At 44.2% G+C, this 21,962-nt stretch overlaps 2 protein-coding genes across 2 annotated transcripts in view; one reads left to right on the top strand and one right to left on the bottom strand.

Annotated features, from left to right (window-relative positions):
- Window positions 1–21,962, top strand: part of LOC130298275 (oocyte zinc finger protein XlCOF6-like) — an 85,026-nt gene that overhangs the window by 31,974 nt on the left and 31,090 nt on the right. The gene's annotated exons all lie outside the window — the stretch shown is intronic.
- On the bottom strand, window positions 4,946–17,902 carry LOC130298261 (oocyte zinc finger protein XlCOF22-like). Its single transcript, XM_056551193.1, has 4 exons — window positions 17,811–17,902; window positions 17,663–17,727; window positions 17,118–17,496; window positions 4,946–7,375 (listed from the first exon to the last, which is right to left on the bottom strand). The coding sequence occupies exons 1-4, from the start codon at window positions 17,842–17,844 to the stop codon at window positions 6,210–6,212; spliced, it is 1,644 nt and encodes a 547-aa protein (XP_056407168.1). The 5' UTR covers window positions 17,845–17,902; the 3' UTR covers window positions 4,946–6,209.

The following is a 21,962-nucleotide window of genomic DNA, read 5'->3' as shown; positions in this document are numbered from 1 at the left end:
GTTATGGTGAGTGAAACTACAACTCCCAGCATAACCTCACCACTGCATAAAGGGGTACTCTACTGTGAAAAAAAATGTAATCAAGTGGTGCTACAAAGTTAAACAGATTTGTAAATTACTTCTATTTAAAAATCTTAATCCTTCCAGTACTTATTAGCTGCTGTATAAGCGATTCACAGGAAGTTTTTTTCTTTTTTAATTTATTTTCTGTCTGACCACAATGCTCTGTGCTGACACCTCTGTCCATGTCAAGAACTGTCCATAGTAGGAGCAAATCCCCATTGCAAACCTCTCCTGCTCTGGACAGTTCCTGACATGGACAGAGGTAAGACTGGAAATAACTACACAACTTCCTGTGGAGCATACACCTGCTTATAAGTACTGTAAGGATTGAGATTTTAAATAGAAGTAATTTAAAAATCTGTTTAACTTTATGGCACCAGTTGATATAAAAGTAAATGTTTTCCAGTGGAGTACCCCTTTAAGTAATTCTGGGAGCTGTATATTTAAATGGTAAAAACTTCTTTAACACTTTCCCATTCTGTGGCAACTGGTACATCTGATTATTATACTGGAATTTCTCACAATGCGCTACAACAGTGGTGTCTGTCACAACTGGCCAAAAACTTACTGGGGGGAGGGGGTAGGTATGGGGGTGACACCATTTTCTACCACACCGGGTGACACCAACCCTACCAACGCCACTGTGTATAGGTGGGAACTGGACAGGTGTTCCCTAAATTTATTTTCCAGGAATGGATGAAGTGTACAATGGGGGGAATGAAAATTACAATTTTATTACTGATGTGCCAATTATATTCCCAGAATGATGGCCTAGAGTATAGCCGAAAGTAAAAATAATGCCCGCCCCAAACCCTATGCTCTGAATCATCATTCTGGGAATGTGATGTGTGTGGCCGTCCCTATTCTGTTACCTCAAATGCGCACCCGCTCAGGTGGGGAGAGAGCGCTGCACATTTGAGGCAAAAAAAAAAAAAGGACCCCAATGCTAGTGACTCGGTCACCCATGACCCATTTTTGGAAAAAAATACCCCCAGAGGTCTTATCAGTTTTTTTTTTTTATGAGATTTTTTTTGATGGGCAATTTAGTGGTTTATGGGGTTAAAATTTGGAATGTTCTCTGGACTTAGTACATTTGGGTCAAATCATGGAAAATTAAAATGAAAAGGGAAAATGTAGTGCTCCATGGAAGTGTGATACTCCCTGAAGCATTCCTTAATGCAGAGGCCCGGATGATCAGGGCAAGTGTCACATTGAGTTGTGGTGTCCTTCCATATCCCCCTCTTGTCCTTCCGTATCCCCCTCTTGTCCTTCCAAATCCCCCACTTGTCCTTCCATATCCCCCTCTTGTCCTTCCGTATCCCCCCTCTTGTCCTTCCATATCCCCCTCTTGTCCTTCCGTATCCCCCTCTTGTCCTTCCATATCCCCCTCTTGTCCATCCATATCCCTTTCTTGTCCTTCCGTATCCCCCCTCTTGTCCTTCCGTATCCCCCCTCTTGTCCTTCCGTATCCCCCTCTTGTCCTTCCGTATCCCCCTCTTGTCCTTCCGTATCCCCCCTCTTGTCCTTCCGTATCCCCCCTCTTGTCCTTCCGTATCCCCCTCTTGTCCTTCCGTATCCCCCTCTTGTCCTTCCGTATCCCCCTCTTGTCCTTCCCTATCCCCCTCTTGGCCTTCCGTATCCCCATCTTGTCCTTCCATATCCCCCACTTGTGACACACTCTGCATTTTTTCTGGGATCGTCCCTTATTTCCAGTGTGGGGTACATCACCTGGAAAGTGCTGGCCGGGGACCATCCTGGCACCTATATTTCCAGTTCATCAGGAACTCCGGCCTGCTTTTTCCCGGTCGCCTGACTTCTTCTTGGAACTAAAGGAATGTCCCTGTGTTGCCAGCATACTGGGACAGTCCAAAAGAGTTATACATGGCAACCTGTACCATGTAGAGTGCAACTTTTTGTATCATATCTGTGTTTTCCGCATGGCATTATATGGCTTGAGGACTTGATCATAGAGATCAACTCCCCCCCATATACTGATTGTGACATGGATTTTATCAGTGTTCTTGTAGCTATCTTACTCCCGGCCAAATCCCTATACAGAATCTATATACCAAAGTAAATCAAACGGAGCCATTGTCAGTTTCAAATGCTTCTGTGTTCTGTGTGCTCGTCACTGAGCTTTATTTCAAATCGTTCAAGCTTATATTACCTTTGTAATTAACATAAGTTCCCACCCCCCTACTATGCCTTTCCTGAACAGTTTGGCGGGCTTATTTCTTCTGATTCTCCACACGATGGGAGGGGTGAGACAGGAAAGAGCAGATGGGGGAGTAGCATTGTCCTTGTGGCCAGCAGCTTCCTCTACACGATGGTGGGGGCAAGATGGAAGAGAGCAGATGGGGGAGATGTGGACAAGTAACAGAGAAGCATGGCCTCATCCTAAATGGGCATTTTACATATACAGTATATAAAATTTACATATACACACATATACATCTATCACAATTGTAGTCCAGAATACAATCGGGCTTGAGGGCCTGTGTTGTGGTACCTCGCAAAGGGACAGGTGAGCTGCCGTTACCATGAATTATGGTCAGCAAAAGGACATCCCTCTTATCCTTATACGTGACCAGTGACAGGTTTTCATGGGTAAGTGCACGGGACTCACCCTTGGGGATAGGTGTCTGTACAAAATTTAGAGGGCGGCCTCCCTGGTTCTTCCGCACGGTTCCACAAGCGGACGTGGATCTGGCGGCAAGGGATGTGAAGAGAGGGATGCTGGTATAAAAGTTGTCCACATACACGTGATAACCCTTATCCAGCAATGGGTGCACAAGGTCCCACACAAGCTTCCCGCTAACACCCAGAGTGGGGGAACAATCTGGGGGTTCAATACGGGAATCCTGTCCCTTATATACTCTAATCTTGAGAGTGTACCCGGAGGTACTCTCACAAAGTTTGTAGAGCTTCACGTCATACCGCGCCTGCTTCGAGGGAATATACTGGCGGAAGACGAGTCTCCCCTTAAAACTGATAAGAGACTCATCTACAGAGAGCTCCCTGAGGGGTACGTAGGCCTCCCAACATTTGGCCCCAAAGTGATCAATGACCGACCTCACTTTGTAAAGCCGGTCATAGTCAGGTTCACCTCAGGGGGGACATGCCGCATTATCAGTGTAATGCAGGCATTTCCGAATGGCCTCAAACCGTCCTCGTTCCATGGCCATAGCGTAGAGTGGGGTCTGGTAGAGGACGTCTATGTTTTTTTTGACTATTTTTTTGACTAGTTTTTTTGACCATATGCAGCATGAGGCCCCAAAATGTCCTCAGTTCGGGTGCATTAATGGCGTACCAGTCATTGGACCTGGCCAAAAGCAAATCAGGGTGGCGGGCAATGAACTGTTGGGTGTACAAGTTTGTTTGCTCCACCTTTAGATTGACAAAGTCATCACTGAAATAAAAACTAAAAATAGTCTATTTCAGTGTATCCGGCCGTGTCAATCCGGATTCCTGAGTCGCCAACAAACTCAGGAATATGTGGCCGATATCCCTCTGGGGGTTTCCAGACAGGTTCACCAGTAGGGGGCTCCAGTATGCTTGTCTGGGGGGGGGGGGGGGTTTCGGATTTCTATTACGAGCGGCATGGACACTCGTACTAGTGTCGGCCAATGGGTCACTATCATAGGGGTGTGTGGCCTCGCCTGGCAGTGTCTCCGCCTCCTTCTGGGGGGCTCATCATCAGTGCTAGATGATGAGGAAGAACACAGAAAAGTAGGATCTTCCTCGTCCTCACTGGCAGATTTGGAGTTGGAGGCAAGTAAAGTGTATGCCTCCTCAGCCGAATATGCCCGGCGGGCCATCACCTTTTTTCTGTTGTGGCAGGGGGAGATGCGAAGGGAGGGGCAGGAAGTGTGTAATGTATGTTTGGTGTAACCTATATATAACGGTGTGTGATTAGAAATCACACACCGTTATAAGAAAAAAATAAAATGCTGTGGCCAAAAAATAAAATTATTTACAAAGGAGGCCAAATGCAGCACCCTGAAGCCCTGTGGCGGACCCTTGATGACCTATTAGGGGGTCGGGGTGAATTTTTTTCACTTTTCTTATTAACCTACCTGTCCCTGCACTGAAACTCACCCTGCACTAAAATCAATTCCTCAGATCTTCACAGAGGGGCACAGATCTTCACAGAGGGGGGGGGGGGGGTGTCCCTGGCTTATTCTCTCAGCTCTGCCCGCTGGCTGAGCTTGGTGGGCGAGCAGAGCTGAGAGAAGGGGACATTAACCCCTCCTCTCCCGGCTGCTATTGATCGTCTGACCAATAGCAGTGCTCCTGGGGAGGTGACCAGATCGCCACCTCCCCCCAGCTACAGGAGGGGATTGGTGGTGTATAGTACACCGCCAATCACGTTCTAATTCCGGGTCATCAGGTCACACGTGACCCATATGACCAGAATCGCCACAGATGCGGGTTTGAATTCACCAGCGATCTGCGACGATTGCGCAACATGGGTAGGTGTGGGGTCTCAGAACCCCCCTGGGCATTGTCATGGGATGCCTGCTGAATGATTTCAGGAGGCATCTCGGTCTGGTCCCCAAAATTACGGCATACAGGTACGCCCTGTGTCCTGGAGGGGTTAAATATTAAGATTTAAGAACCTTTTTCCTTCCAATCCACGACATATATGGGAATTTACGAGCGTGTAACTGGGTCTTCAATCCGTGTAATAATGGCGCAAAGTGTGAAGTAAAGAGATCTTGTACCAGATGTGATCAGATCTCTAGGGATTTTATACCCCGGGGAGGACAAAGAAAAGGAAAAGAATTACACCGATGTTTACTGAACCCGGGGGACGCTGAGATATTGACGACTTCTCATATAGAAAAATGGATTTTATGATCTGAGACCGAAAATAGACGTCAAGACGGGAAACGCTGGTCTAGGGTTTGTGATAAATAAAAGTATCTGCAGCGTCTTATGTTCAGAAGAGACGATCTTCAAGGGAGACGCGCGGATCCTGTCTGATGCCTTGAATTAAAGTCTCTATAATCATAATGAGAAGGGGGCGGGGACAACACTGACGCGTTACATTCCCTATATACAACGTCAGGGACAATATTACATTTATTATAAGTCCAGTGTGCGGAGATGAATATAAGAATAATAAATCATATAAGAAAGAAAACTTTTATTAACAATTGGGAACAAGTTTGGAGATGCAGTATATCAGGGGTCTCAAACTGGTGGCCCTCCAGATGTTGTATAACTCCCAGCATGCCAGGACATGCCCGGACAGCCGTTGGCTGCAGATAACCGTTGTCGGCCATGTTAAGGAATTTAACCAATTCCTTCAGGTACATTTGCTGTTCGAGGCCAAATTGGAAATGTTTTATCAATCAGGCCTGATAGATTGGAAGAAATGACACAGACTGGGATCTGTATACAGCGTCTTCTGACGTTTACTACATACAGCAGAATTCTTATAGACAAAGATGAAAGGACGGCAAACTGCCCAATGATACCTGGTTACAAACAGACGTCTTATCTCTAAGTAGGAAGGACGGGAAGTGTGAACGTCTTCAGACTCAGTAGCCTTGGAGTTTTCTGTACGCTCAGCAGTTGTGGTTCTTGTTTACAAGTTTCCTGGTTATAATTCTGGTAAAGTTCACACTCAGTTCATAATGAAGGAACATAGACAAGATGGTGGACTATAGACAACATGGTGATGATATACAAAATGGCGTATAATCATATAAAGGATTATTATAAAAGGTTATATAAAAACATATAACAAGCTGACTTCCCTCACAGGCATGCTGGGAGTTGAAGTTTTGCAACATCTGGAGGGCCGCCAATTTGAGACCCCTGCAGTATAAGATATATATAGATGTCAGATATCCTATGTACATGGATAATATATAGATGTGATATCTGTGTCATTTATTGCTCTGAATTGGCTTCTCTTCTGTGTGAATTCTTATGTCTTTTAAGTGTTGCTTTCTCAGTAAAATATTTCCCGCATTCCGAACATGAAAATGGCTTCTCTACGGTGTGAGTTCTTTGATGATAAACAAAACTTGATTTCCCAGTAAAACATTTTCCACATTCAGAACCTGGAAATGGCTTCTCCCCTGTGTGTTTTTTGATGATAAATAAGACTTAATTTCTTGTTGATATATATTGCTCTAAATTGGCTTCTTCCCTGTGTGAATTCTTTGATGTACAAGAAGGTCTGATTTCTGAGTAAAACATTTCCCACACTCTGCACATGAAAATGGCTTCTCCTCTGTGTGACTTCTTTGATGATGTTGAAGATTTGATTTGTGAGAGAAACATTTCCCACATTCTGCACATGAAAATGGCTTCGCCTCTGTGTGACTTATTTGATGTTGAAGAAGACTTGATTTGTGAGAGAAACATTTTCCACATTCTGAGCATGAAAATGGCTTCTCTCCTGTGTGAGTTCTTTGATGTACAACAAGGTCTGATTTCCGAGTAAAACATTTCCCACACTCTGCACATGAAAATGGCTTCTCCTCTGTGTGACTTCTTTGATGATGTTGAAGAAGATTTGATTTGTGAGAGAAACATTTCCCACATTCTGCACATGAAAATGGCTTCTCCTCTGTGTGACTTCTTTGATGTTGAAGAAGACTTGATTTGTGAGAGAAACATTTCCCACATTCTGAACATAAAAATGGCTTCTCCCCAGTGTGAGTTCTCTGATGTTTAACAAGATATGATTTCCTAATAAAGCATTTTCCACATTCTGAACATGAAAATGGCTTCTCCCCTGTGTGAGTTTTTTGATGTTGAACAAGATTTGTTTTCTTAGTATAGCATTTTCCACATTCTGAGCATGAAAATGGCTTCTCTCCTGTGTGAGTTCTTTGATGTACAACAAGATCTGATTTAAAAGTATAACATTTTCCACATTCTGAACATGAAAATGGCCTCTCCCCTGTGTGAGTTCTTTGATGTCCAATAAGACTTGGCTGCTGAGTAAAACATTTCCCACATTCTGAACATGAAAATGGCTTCTCTCCTGTGTGAGTTCTTTGATGCTGAATAAGATTCGATTTCTGTGTAAAATATTTCCCACATTCTGAGCATGAATATGTTTTTTTTCCTGTGTGATCTTGTTGATGTCCAACACCCCTTCTGTGACCTTTCTGTGATGACTGAGAAGACAGGACCTGTATATAAGGATGAGATGACAGATCTTGGCTGTGAAGGGCTGAGGGTGTATCTGGGATAATGGAATGTTCTTCATATGTATCTTGTGTGATATCATCATCTGCTTTATAATCTGAAGATATAAGATTCTCCTCTGATCTCCTGGTACAAGAATCTGCAGAGAATAACACAGATTTTATTATCAGTATTAACCCCTTAACAACTCGGGAAATTTAAGCTTTCCTCTAAGAGCCAAAACTCTTATTTTGCCATAACATATTTTGCGGCTCCGATCCTTCATTCACTGTGCGGTACAATTATTTCTCAGGTGACTATGATCACAAGGATACTCAGTTTGCATAGTTTTTGTTACGCTTTACTACTTTGTAACCCCTTAAAGGGGCACTCCACTGCTCCAGCGTTCAAAACATTTAGTTACCAACGCTGAGCTCAGGCTGTGGGGGTCGTGATGTCACGGTCACGCCCCTCGTAATGTCAAGCCACGCCCTAACAATGTAAGTCTATTGGAGGGGCGGGCTGCGAGGGAGGGGGATTGGGGGCAGGGATGTGAGACGTCACGAATGCTGGGAGTCAAAGAATGATGGGAGTTGCAGTTACCAACTACAACACCCAGCATGCCCTCATACAGCCTATACCTCTGCAGCAGACCCAAAACTGCGACTACCAGCATGTTGCACCATTACTTTTACTATACTAGTATATGGTGAAACATGCTGGGAGTAGTTCTGGGTTGTATCAGCTGCAGAGCCATAGGCCATATCAGAGAATGCTGGGTGTTGTAGTTTTGGGTTTTATCAGCTGCAGCGCCATAGGCCGTATCAGAGCATGCTGGGTGATGTAGTTAAAAACTTCAGCTCCCAGCATTCCTTGACACAGCTTCTGGCTTTGCAGCCGACCCGAAACTATAACTCCCAGTATTTTGTACCATGACCTATACTACTATATAGTGCAACATGCTGGGAGTTGTAGTTTTGCAACAGGCAGAGAGCCTTAGGTTTCAGATCACTGATTTATAGCATAAAAAATAGCAAATAAAATATTTTAAAAAATAGAAACAAATGTGAAATAGCCCCTCCCCTAATAAAAGTTTTATTACCCCCCCCCCTTCCTTTTCTCATTTTTGGAATAAAATAATGTAATTATTGAAATTATTCACCTCTTTTATTCCTTTATCACAACAAAATCCTGATCAGCTGAGAGGACGGTGGGAGGGTCCTTACCTGCCTCCTCTCCGTCTGATCAGTGTTCTATTACTCCAAGCTTGAAGCAGCAGAGCACTGATAACAATGATCAATGTTATGGCATAGCACTGATCAGTATATACAATCAGAAGATTACATGTAATAGTCCCCTATGGGGGCAGAAAAAAGAAAGTTAATAAATGTGAATAAGCCCCTCCCCTAATAAATGTTTGAATCCCCCCATTTACATTTTTTTAATAAAACAATGTAATTAAAAAAAAAAATCCCATGTGGTATCGATGCGTGCATAAATGTCTGAACGATTAAAAAATAAGTTTATACTCCTAAATACATCCTGCAGGCCCTAGCTACTACAAGGTAAGTACATTGACTATTATTATATTATAAGATAGTACACCAAAAAAGAATAATACCAGCCCAAATTAAGAATCACCAATTATAGGCAAATCAAGCAAATCTTTATAGAAAAAAATACATACATAAAAACATATGTTTACAAGAAGATGGCACAAGAGGATAACACCATGGAAGGCATGTAGGTGGGAAGGAGGTAAGTAGTACTCAGAATCAGTAACAGAACAGATCACTCATGCTGGAGTATACAGTATCAGCACAAAGTGAACAATATAGTAAGCCAGTACCAAGTAGTATGATGAACCTTACCCAAATATATGCCGAACCCCTACATATGTTTCGCTTCCATGGTGTTATCTTCTTGTGCCATCTTCTTTTAAACATATGTTTTAATGAATGTATTTATTTCCATAAAGATTTGCTTGATTTGCCTATAATTGGTGATTCTTATTTTGGGCTAGTATTATTCTTTTTTGGTGTACTAACAAACTGCACGGTCGATGGCGTACACGTAAAAATTACAAAAAGTCCAAAATTGTGCATTTTTGGTCACTTCATATACCATAAAAATATATATGAATTGCGATAAAAAAGTCCCATCAAAACAAAAATGGTACCGATAAAAACTACAGACCAAAAATGACCCTCATACCGCCGCGTATACGGAAATAAGAGTTATGGAGCTCCAGGACGTACATTTACACCCTGAGTATGACCGCAAGCATCAGAGCGGTGCTCGCGTCATACACGCCTGGTCCCGGCTACTGACAGCAGCCAGGAACCCGCCGGTAATGGCCGACATCCGTGATCGCATGATCTGTATTGATCAAGGCATCTGCAGCGGTGCGCATGTTAAACTGTATGATTGGATCGCCTGCAGCGCTGCCGCGGGGATCCGATCATCCATAATGGAGGACAGAGGTCCCTTCACCTTCCTCCATCTCCCGGCGTCTCCTGCTCTGGTCTGAGATCGAGCAGACCAGAGCAGTAGATAGCCGATAATACTGATCAGTGCTATGTCCTATACATAGCACTGAACAGTATTAGCAATCAAAAGATTGCAATAAATAGTCCCCTAGTCGGTGCAGAGACGCGCGACTAAACTAATATGGGGCATGGAACATCTTAGCTATGAGGAGCGATTAAAGGAGTTACAATTGTTTAGTCTTGAGAAGAGACGTTTAAGGGGGGATATGATAAACGTATATAAGTATATAAATGGCCCATACAAAAAATATGGAGAAAAACTGTTCCAGGTTAAACCCCCCCCCCCCCCCCCCCCCAAAGAACGAGGGGGCACTCCCTCCGTCTGGAGAAGAAAAGGTTTAGTCTAAAGGGACACGCCTTCTTTACCGTGAGGACTGTGAATTTATGGAACGGTCTACCTCAGGAACTGGTCACAGCAGGAACAGTTAACAGCCTTAAAACAGGATTAGATACATTCCTGGAACAAAATAACATTAATGCTTATGAAGAAATATAAAACTACATCCCTTCCCCTTATCCCCTTACACCCTTCACTTCAATTCCCTGGTTGGACTTGATGGATGTATGTCTTTTTTCAACCGTACTAACTATGTAAATGTCCGAACTATAAAAATATAATGTTAATTATCCCATACGGTGAACGGCGTAAACGTAAAAAATAAAAAAAAGTAAAAAAATGCAGCTTTTTTTGTCACATTTTATTAAAAATAAATAAATAAAAAGTGATCTAAAAGTTTTATATATGCAAATGTGGTATCGATAAAAAGTACAGATGACAGCGCAAAAAAATTAACCCTCATACCGCCCCATATAGGGAAAAATGAAAAAGTTATAGGTGGTCAAAATAGGGTGATTTTTTATTACTGATTCTGTACAAAAAGTTTAAGATTTCTTTTAAGCGGTACAAAAATATAATGTATCATGGGTATCATTTTAACCCCTTAAGGACCCCTTATTTTTTGCGCCACCAATTCTACTTTGTAGTGACATTAGTCATTTTACCCAAAAATCAACGGTGAAACGGAAAAAAAAATAATTGTGCAACAAAATTGAAGAAAAAACACCATTTTGGGGGGTTCCGTTTCTACACCGTGCATATTTCGGTAAAAATGACACCTTCTCTTAATTCTGTAGGTCCATACGGTTAAAAATGATCCCCTACTTTTGGGGTTTGATTTTGTCACACTTCTGAATAAAATCATAACTACATGCAGGAAAATGTATACGTTTAAAAATGTCCTCTTCTGACTCCTATAACTTTTTTATTTTTCCACGTACAGGGCGGTATGAGGACTCATTTTTTGCGCCGTGATCTGAAGTTTTTATCGGTACCATTTTTGGTTTGATCGCACTTTTTGATCACTTTTTATTCATTTCTTAATGGTATAAAAAGTGACCAAAATACACTTTTTTGGAATTTGGAATTTTTTTACGTGTACGCCATTGACCGTGCGGTTTAATTAACAATATATTTTTATAGTTCGGACATTTACGCACGCGGCGATACCACATATGTTTATTTTTATTTACACTGTTTTATTTTTTTTTATGGGAAAAGGGGGGTGATTCAAACTTTCATTAGGGAAGGGGTTAAATGACCTTTATTAACACTTTTTTTTTAACTTTTTTTTTTGCAGTGTTATAGGTCCCATAGGGACCTATAACACTGCACACGCTGATCTCTCATCCTGATCACAGGCGTGTATTAACACGCCTGTGATCAGTGTTATGGGCGCTTGACTGCTCCTGCCTGGATCTCCAGCACGGAGCAGTCATTCGTCGATCGGACACCGAGGAGGCAGGTAAGAGCCCTCCCGGTGTCCTGTAAGCTGTTCGGGATGCTGCGATTTCATAGCTGCGGTCCCAAACAGCCCGACTGAGCATCTGGGATACTTTCACTTTCGCTTCAGATGCGGCGGTCAGCTTTGATCGCCGCGTCTGAAGGGTTAATACAGGGCATCACCGCGATCGGTGATGTCCTGTATTAGCCGTGGGTCCCGGCCGTTGATGGCCACCGGGACCGCCGCAATATGACACAGGGTCACCATGTGACCCCCCAGCATATCGGGGGAGATGGCCCAGGACGCAAATATACGTCCTGCGTCGTTAAGGAGTTAATCGTATTGACCCACAGAATAAAGAACATGTAATTTTTACCGTAAAGTGTACAGTGCGAAAACAAAACCTTCCAAAATGTGCAAAATTGTGGTTTTCATTTAAATTTCCTCCCTAAGAAATAGTTTTTTGGGTTCGCCGTATATTTTATGGTAAAACGAGAGATGTCATTACAAAGTACAATTGGTGACGCAAAAAACAAGCCCTTATATGGGTCTGTAGATGGAAATATATAAGAGTTACGGATTTTAGAAGGCGAGGAGGAAAAAACGAAAACGCTAAAATAAAATTGCCCTGGTCCTTAAGGTTAAAATGGGCTTGGTCCTTAAGGGGTTAAACATATTAATGTTGGTCCATGAATTTTTTTAAGTAGTAAAATTTAAATAAAACCTATTTAACTTGGGTATCCTTATAACCGTATGGACCTACAGAATAAAGATAAGGTGGTATTTTTACTGAAAAGTGCACTGCGTAGGAACGGAAGCCCCCAAAAGTTACAAATTGTCGATTTTTTATTTACACACAAACAATTTTTTTGTTTTGCCGCAGATTATGTTATAAAATAATTGATAGTGACGCAAAAAACAACAAGCCTCATATGGGTCTGTAGGTGCAAAAGTGAACGCATTATGATTTTTAGAAGGGGAGAAGGAAAAAAATGAAAGTGCAAAAAACATGAACTTCCTGTGTATTATACAGCAGCTGATAAGTACTGGAAGGATTAGGATTTTATAATAGAACTAATTTACAAATCTGTATAATTTTATGGCACCAGATGATTTTTTTTAAATATTTTTCCACCGGAGTACCCCTTTAAGGTGAAAATGGGCTTAACCCCTCTAGGACTCAGCGTTTTTCCACTTTCGTTTTTCTCTCCTCACCTTTTAAAAATTTTGCACCTACAGACCCATAATAGGCTTGTTTTTTGTGCCACCAATTGTACTTTGTAATTTCAACAATCATTTTACCCAAAAATCTATGGTGAAACCAAGAAAAAAAACGCCATTTTGTAACTTTTGGGGCTTCCGTTTCTATACAGTAAATTTTTCGGTAAATATGACACCTTCTCTTTATTCTGTAGGTCCATACGATTAACATGATACCCTACTTTTTTTTTTTTTAATCATTATTTAGAATTTGCAGCTTACAAAATAAGGGAGTAACTCCTCCTGTCAGATATTCAATAGAGATGAGCGAACTTACAGTAAATTCGATTCGTCACGAACTTCTCGGCTCGGCAGTTGATGACTTATCCTGCGTAAATTAGTTCAGCTTTCCGCTGCTCCGGTGGGCTGGCAAAGGTGGATACATTCCTAGGAAAGAGTCTCCTAGGACTGTATCCACCTTTTCCAGCCCACCGGAGCAGCGGAAAGCTGAACTAATTTATGCAGGAAAGGTCATCAACTGCCGAGCCGAGAAGTTCGTGATGAATCGAATTTACTGTAAGTTCGCTCATCTCTAATATTCAACATTATACATTAAAGGGGTTATCCAGGAAAAAACTTTTTTTATATATCAACTGGCTCCAGAAAGTTAAACTGATTTGAAAATTACTTCTATTAAAAAATCTTAATCCTTTCAGTACTTATGAGCTTCTGAAGTTAAGGTTGTTCTTTTCTGTCTAAGTAATCTCTGATGACACGTGTCTCGGGAACCGCCCAGTTTAGAAGAGGCTTGCTATGGGGATTTGCTTCTAAACTGGGCGGTTCCCGAGACGCGTGTTTTATATATATATATATATTATATATATATATATATATATATATATATATAAAAGGTTTTTCCTGGATAACCTCTTTAACTATGTCGGGCAGCTCCATAATAAATGTATCTCATCTGCTTTTTCTGAATCCCATCTATTGCAGTTGCTCGTCCTTCTTATACCCATCTTTTCCATAAAACATGGAGTATAATAGAGTCTATATACAATATTAAATTGTGTTAATCTATGATATAAGTTTGGGGATACCTTATTAATATTATTTCGTACATTATCCCAATTTATTATTTTACTTGAATCAATCTCCTCTCGCCATTGCTGGGAACTCCTATGGACCAGTTTATTTTTAGGCAAGTTTATTACGACTTTATACCCATATGATTTACCCTTTTCCCTAATTTTCCCATCCATAATGTCCCTTATAATCTCAGGATAATTGAGTGAATATAACCTGCTTTGTCAATAAATTCAAGAAACGCTTTTTTCAAACCAGCGTATTCCAGCCATCCGCCCTCTTTTATATTAAATTCTTCTTTCAATTCCGTTCATTTCTTGAAATGACTTCTCTCCCAAATATCTTTTATTCTAACGCCCCTTATACTTCTCAATAAACTTAACTTTCCCACCTCTTCCAATTCGGGTATATTTAAATAGTCCAGTAGTAGTGCCTCGTCCATTATCCCTTTTATTTCCATCTCATTCCTAATTATGTTTGGACCAGACTCTTACCCATCAACAACCTCTTCCATTCACCTTCTTCTATCTTCCCTGACTAACAGCTGAAAGATATCTGGGAACTCGCACCGGACAATACAAAACCACAGAAAGCAGATTCTCTCCAATTGGCCAAAAAATAAACTTTACAAGTTTATACAAGTATTTTTTGGCAGGACAAGTTTATGTTTTGACCAATTGGAGAGATTTCTGTGGTTTTGTATTGTCCGGTGTGAGTTCCCAGATATCTTTCAGCTGTTAGAGTCAGGGAAGATAGAAGAAGGTGAATGGAAGAGGTTGTTGATGGGTAAGAGTCTGGTCCAAACATGGAGAGTAATTAGGAATGAGATGGAAATAAAAGGGATAATGGACGAGGCACTACTACTGGACAATTTATCTATACCCGAATTGGAAGAGGTGGGAAAGATAAGTTTATTGAGAAGTACAAGGGGCTTTAGAATGATTCCTACTTATATAGATTTGATTTTGTCTTCTGGTAAAAATTATATTTACATGCACAAAAATTAATATGTTTAAAATTGTCATCTTCTGACCCCTATTAAACTTTTTTATTTTTCTGCGTACAGGGCAGTATGAGGGCTCATTTCCTGCGCCGTGATCTGAAGTTTTTATCGGTACTGTTTTTGTTTTGATCTGACTTTTTGATCGCTTTTAATACATTTTTAATGGTATAAAAAGTGCCTATAAATACACTATTTTGGAATTTTTTTACGTGTACGCCATTGACGATATATTTTTATAGTTCGGACATTTACGCACGCGTCGATACCAGTCAGGCTGTCGGCGATCAGACTGACTGAGCTGCCGGGTAGCATATTTTAAAATTTTTGATGCAGCAATCGTCTTTAATCACCGCGTCGAAAGGGTTATAACCGGGCATCACCGTGATTAGTGATGTCCGGTATTAGCCACCGATCCTGGTCGTTGCTAGGTGCCGGGCCCGACCTGCGTGACCCCGCGTTATAGCATGGGAGTGGGCGCACCCTGCGTCCTTAAGGGTTTAAGGTGATAGTTGTCTGTGAACAGGTGTTTTATTCAGTATCAGTACGGTAGTATTATCCCGTCACTATATGGTAGTAATGGTAGTGGTCATGGTGCAGTGTAATCATTCATCCCTTGTATAGTGGTGATATTGGTCTGTGTACAGGGGTTTTATTCAGTATCAGTACGGTAGTATTATCCCGTCATTATATGGTAGTTATGGTAGTGGTCATGGTGCAGTGTAATCATTCATCCCTTGTATAGTGGATGGTGCAGTGTAATCATTCATCCCTTGTATAGTGGTGATATTGGTCTGTGTACAGGGGTTTTATTCAGTATCAGTACAATAGTATTATTCAGTCTGGATTAGTTTGACTCTTTCAGATGATTTTGAACCAGGAGGCATGGGAGGTGAGGGAGGCATGGGAGGTGAGGGAGGCATGGGGGATGAGTTAGGCATGGGAGATGAGGGAGGTGAGGGAGGCATGGGAGGTGAGGGAGACATGGGAGGTGAATGAGACATAGGAGGTGAGGGAGGGCATGGGAGGTGAGAGGGGGCATGGGAGGTGAGAGGGGGCATGGGAGGTGAGGGAAGCATGGGAGGTGAGGGAGGCATGGGAGGTGAGGGAGGCATGGTGGGTGAGGGAGGCATGGGGGGTGAGGGAGGCATGGGGGGTGAGGGAGGCATGGGGGATGAGGGAGGCATGGGAGGTGAGGGAGACATGGGAGGTGAGGGGGGCATGGAGGGTGAGGGGGGGCATGGAGGGTGAGGGGGGGCATGGAGGGTGAGGGGGAGCATGGGAGGTGAGGGAGGGCATGGGAGGTGAATGAGACATGGGAGGTGAGGGGGGCATGGGAGGCATGGGAGGTGAGGGAGGGCATGGGAGGTGAGAGGGGGCATGGGAGGTGAGGGAGGGCATGGGAGGTGAGGGAGGCATGGCAGGTGAGGGAGGCATGGCAGGTGAGGGAGGGCATAGGAGGTGAGGGAGACAAGGGAGGCATGGGGGTGAGGGAGGCATGGGAGGTGGGGGGAGAAACGGGAGGTGGGGGGAGACATGGGAGGCATGGGAGGTGGGGGGAGAAACGGGAGGTGAGGGGAAACACGGGAGGTGAGGTAGACATGGGAGGTGAGGAAGACTCGGGAGGTGAGGGAGGCACGGGGGGGTGAGGGAGGCATGGAAGGGCATCAAAGGCGAGGCGACAATCTGACAGAAGGCCTCCTCAAGCGGTTCCCAAATGGTGATCTCTCTCTCTCTCTCTCTCTGAACCTAGGGTCAATTAGGATGATGAAAGACAAAAGTTCCTCGAGATCTCTGACCACAATCTCATCTTGTATAATATCGGAGAATCAACGAGAGAACGTGTCCACCAGCGCTTCCTTATCCCAGCACACTTCTGCTGCTAGAATACAGAACTCTATTGAATTCTTGGCCACAGTTCTCGTCCCCTGTTACATGGACATGAGTTGCTCTGCCGCAGAGGGAGAACGGACAGGAAAATTAAAGGGGTACTCCACTGCCCCAGCATTCGGACATTTAGGTCAAAACACTGGGTGTGGGCTGCGGGGGTCATGATGTCACACCATACCCCCTCAGTGCAAGTCTATGGGAGCGGGTGTGATGGCCTCGTACACATAAGGATATTTCTTGTCCATATTCCAGTTGTAGTATCACATTAGTTTGCATTTTGGGTGAATAGAAGAATATACAGAAGAGACAGGACAGAGAGATTAAAGAATTCTACACAATTATTACAGCAGAAGAATCTGTGACTCTGCTCTATATTAAGTTGTTACTACTCACCTGGGTGGTTACCTGTAGGAATGTCCTCCTTATACTGGTCATCACCGCTCACATTTGTCTCTTCTTCTTCTTCCTTTATGACTGTAGCATTAATATTGTTCAGATCTTTTCCTGTCGGAATGTCCTCGTTATACTGCTCATGGCCGCTCACATCTGTCTCTTCTTCTTCCTTTATGTCTGTAGTATTAATATAGATCAGCTCTTTCCCTGTAGGAATATCCTCCTTATACTGCTCATCACCGCTCACATCTGTCTCTTCTTCCTTTATGTCTGTAGCATTAATATAGATCAGATCTTTTCCTGTAGGAATGTTCTCCTTATACTGCTCATCACCACTCACATCTGTCTCTGGAGCATTAATATTATTCAGATCTTCTCCCTGAGTCATAAAATGTGGAAGAAATATTGTAAAAGTCATCAGACAGTAGGAGAAGTCACGTGGGATGTTATAGATGAGCAGGAGATGAGGAGTCATGGAGGGTGAGGGGACTGACCACAAGAGCTTCACAGCCCTTCTACAGATCATAGGGAATATCTCCATCTACCTGAACATCCTGTGGAAGAAGAGGACGGGGACACCTCTCTGGTGCTGTTCTCTTACTGGATCTGACTGTAGGGAACACATACAGAGACTGAATTCATTCTTTACATATAAATAATGAGAGGACGTGTGTATATAGTCATGTCTATTACCTGGTGATGTGAGGGGCTGCTGATCCTCCATCATGACCTGATCCTTGTACTGATCCTTGTGTCCTTCTACATACTCCCAATTCTCCAGGGAGGAATGGACTGCCACGTCCTGACACCTTATAGGAACCTGACACACAATGATACAGTCATCACCCCGACCCCTCCAGTGGTGTTACTGTATAATGTCCCAGCATTCCCAGCAGTGTCACCTCTCCAATCATCACCAGACCCCTCCATTACTGTATAATGTCCCAGCATTCCCAGCAGTGTCACCTCTCCAGTCATCACCAGACCCCTCCATTACTGTATAATGTCCCAGCAGTGTCACCTCTCAGTCATCACCAGACCCCTCCATTACTGTATAATGTCCCAGCAGTGTCACCTCTCCAGTCATCACCAGACCCCTCCATTACTGTATAATGTCCCAGCATTCCCAGCAGTGTCATCTCTCCAGTCATCACCAGACCCCTCCATTACTGTATAATGTCCCAGCATTCCCAGCAGTGTCACCTCTCCAGTCATCACCAGACCCCTCCATTACTGTATAATGTCCCAGCATTCCCAGCAGTGTCACCTCTCCAGTCATCACCAGACCCCTCCATTACAGTATAATGTCCCAGCAGTGTCACCTCTCCAGTCATCACCAGACCCCTCCATTACTGTATAATGTCCCAGCAGTGTCACCTCTCCAGTCATCACCAGACCCCTCCATTACTGTATAATGTCCCAGAAGTGTCACCTCTCCAGTCATCACCAGACCCCTCCATTACTGTATAATGTCTCAGCAGGGTCACCTCTCCAGTCATCACCAGACCCCTCCATTACTGTATAATGTCCCAGCAGTGTCACCTCTCCAGTCATCACCAGACCCCTCCATTACTGTATAATGTCCCAGCAGTGTCACCTCTCCAGTCATCACCAGACCACTCCATTACTGTATAATGTCCCAGCAGTTTCACCTCTCCAGTCATCACCAGACCCCTCCATTACTGTATAATGTCCCAGCAGTGTCACCTCTCCAGTCATCACCAGACCCCTCCATTACTGTATAATGTCCCAGCATTCCCAGCAGTGTCACCTCTCCAGTCATCACCAGACCCCTCCATTACTGTATAATGTCCCAGCAGTGTCACCTCTCCAGTCATCACCGGACTCCTCCATTACTGTATAATGTCCCAGCGGTGTCACCTCTCCAGTCATCACCAGACCCCTCCATTACTGTATAATGTCCCAGCATTCCCAGCAGTGTCACCTCTCCAGTCATCACCAGACCCCTCCATTACGGTATAATGTCCCAGCAGGGTCACCTCTCCAGTCATCACCAGACCCCTCCATTACTGTATAATGTCCCAGCAGTGTCACCTCTCCATTCATCACCAGACCCCTCCATTACTGTATAATGTCCCAGCAGTGTCACCTCTCCAGTCATCACCAGACCCCTCCATTACTGTATAATGTCCCAGCAGTGTCACCTCTCCAGTCATCACCAGACCCCTCCATTACTGTATAATGTCCCAGCAGTGTCACCTCTAGTCATCACCAGACCCCTCCATTACTGTATAATGTCCCAGCAGTGTCACCTCTCCAGTCATCACCAGACCCCTCCATTACTGTATAATGTCCCAGCAGTGTCACCTCTCCAGTCATCACCAGACCCCTCCATTACTGTATAATGTCCCAGCAGTGTCACCTCTCCAGTCATCACCAGACCCCTCCATTACTGTATAATGTCCAGCAGTGTCACCTCTCCAGTCATCACCAGACCCCTCCATTACTGTATAATGTCCCAGCAGTGTCACCTCTCCAGTCATCACCAGACCCCTCCATTACTGTATAATGTCCCAGCAGTGTCACCTCTCCAGTCATCACCAGACCCCTCCATTACTGTATAATGTCCCAGCAGTGTCACCTCTCCAGTCATCACCGGACTCCTCCATTACTGTATAATGTCCCAGCAGTGTCACCTCTCCAGTCATCACCAGACCCCTCCATTACTGTATAATGTCCCAGCATTCCCAGCAGTGTCACCTCTCCAGTCATCACCAGACCCCTCCATTACTGTATAATGTCCCAGCATTCCCAGCAGTGTCACCTCTCCAGTCATCACCAGATCCCTCCATTACTGTATAATGTCCCAGCAGTGTCACCTCTCCAGTCATCACCAGACTCCTCCATTACTATATAATGTCCCAGCAGTGTCACCTCTCCAGTCATCGCCAGACCCCTCCATTACTGTATAATGTCCCAGCAGGGTCACCTCTCCAGTCATCACCAGACCCCTCCATTACTGTATAATGTCCCAGCATTCCCAGCTGTGTCACCTCTCCAGTCATCACCAGACCCCTCCATTACTGTATAATGTCCCAGCAGTGTCACCTCTCCAGTCATCACCAGACCCCTCCATTACTGTATAATGTCCCAGCAGTGTCACCTCTCCAGTCATCACCAGACCCCTCCATTACTGTATAATGTCCCAGCATTCCCAGCTGTGTCACCTCTCCAGTCATCACCAGACCCCTCCATTACTGTATAATGTCCCAGCTGTGTCACCTCTCCAGTCATCACCAGACCCCTCCATTACTGTATAATGTCCCAGCAGTGTCACCTCTCCAGTCATCACCAGACCCCTCCATTACTGTATAATGTCCCAGCAGTGTCACCTCTCCAGTCATCACCAGACCCCTCCATTACTGTATAATGTCCCAGCAGTGTCACCTCTCCAGTCATCACCAGACCCCTCCATTACTGTATAATGTCCCAGCAGTGTCACCTCTCCAGTCATCACCAGACCCCTCCATTACTGTATAATGTCCCAGCAGTGTCACCTCTCCAGTCATCACCAGACCCCTCCATTACTGTATAATGTCCCAGCATTCCCAGCGGTGTCACCTCTCCAGTCATCACCAGACCCCTCCATTACTGTATAATGTCCCAGCAGTGTCACCTCTCCAGTCATCACCAGACCCCTCCATTACTGTATAATGTCCCAGCAGTGTCACCTCTCCAGTCATCACCAGACCCCTCCATTACTGTATAATGTCCCAGCATTCCCAGCAGTGTCACCTCTCCAGTCATCACCAGACCCCTCCATTACTGTATAATGTCCCAGCAGTGTCACCTCTCCAGTCATCACCAGACCCCTCCATTACTGTATAATGTCCCAGCAGTGTCACCTCTCCAGTCATCACCAGACCCCTCCATTACTGTATAATGTCCCAGCAGTGTCACCTCTCCAGTCATCACCAGACCCCTCCATTACTGTATAATGTCCCAGCAGTGTCACCTCTCCAGTCATCACCAGACCCCTCCATTATTGTATAATGTCTCAGCAGTGTCACCTCTCCAGTCATCACCAGACCCCTCCATTACTGTATAATGTCCCAGCAGTGTCACCTCTCCAGTCATCACCAGACCCCTCCATTACTGTATAATGTCCCAGCAGGGTCACCTCTCCAGTCATCACCAGACCCCTCCATTACTGTATAATGTCCCAGCAGGGTCACTTCTCCAGTCATCACCAGACCCCTCCATTACTGTATAATGTCCCAGCAGTGTCACCTCTCCAGTCATCACCAGACCCCTCCATTATTGTATAATGTCTCAGCAGTGTCACCTCTCCAGTCATCACCAGACCCCTCCATTACTGTATAATGTCCCAGCAGTGTCACCTCTCCAGTCATCACCAGACCCCTCCATTACTGTATAATGTCCCAGCAGGGTCACCTCTCCAGTCATCACCAGACCCCTCCATTACTGTATAATGTCCCAGCAGGGTCACCTCTCCAGTCATCACCAGACCCCTCCATTACTGTATAATGTCCCAGCAGTGTCACCTCTCCAGTCAGCAGCTCCATCATCTTGTTGATGAGTTCTCGGATCTTCTGTTCGTCCATTTCCTCATATATCAGGGAGTGAGGTGGGGTCCCCGGTATTGGGCTCAGGGTTCTTCCCCATCCTTCACACACAAGGGCCCGACAGTGCAAACTAGAGGACTTCTTCACTACTGTGTAATCCTGTGTATGGAGAGACACATTAATATCACTAAATACATTCCCAGAATCCCTCACCTCTCCAGTCATATCCATCTGTTATTCCATAGATAAGAATGAGGTCATGTGACATCACTCCCAGAATCCCTCACCTCTCCAGTCA

This window comes from Hyla sarda (genome assembly GCF_029499605.1).
Source record: "Hyla sarda isolate aHylSar1 chromosome 1 unlocalized genomic scaffold, aHylSar1.hap1 SUPER_1_unloc_7, whole genome shotgun sequence".
In the NCBI taxonomy this organism is placed as follows: Eukaryota; Metazoa; Chordata; class Amphibia; order Anura; family Hylidae; genus Hyla; species Hyla sarda.
This window is presented reverse-complemented; position numbering and strand designations above follow the sequence as displayed.

Bases quoted from the DNA above. Each gene is read 5' to 3' on its own strand.
- LOC130298261 (XM_056551193.1), bottom strand. From the start codon at position 17,844: ATGATGGAGGATCAGCAGCCCCTCACATCACCAG. The intron at 17,728-17,810 runs GTAATAGACATG...TGTTCCCTACAG, and splicing joins GCAGCCCCTCACATCACCAG to TCAGATCCAGTAAGAGAACA. The intron at 7,376-17,117 runs GTGAGTAGTAAC...TATTCTCTGCAG, and splicing joins TCCTACAGGTAACCACCCAG to ATTCTTGTACCAGGAGATCA.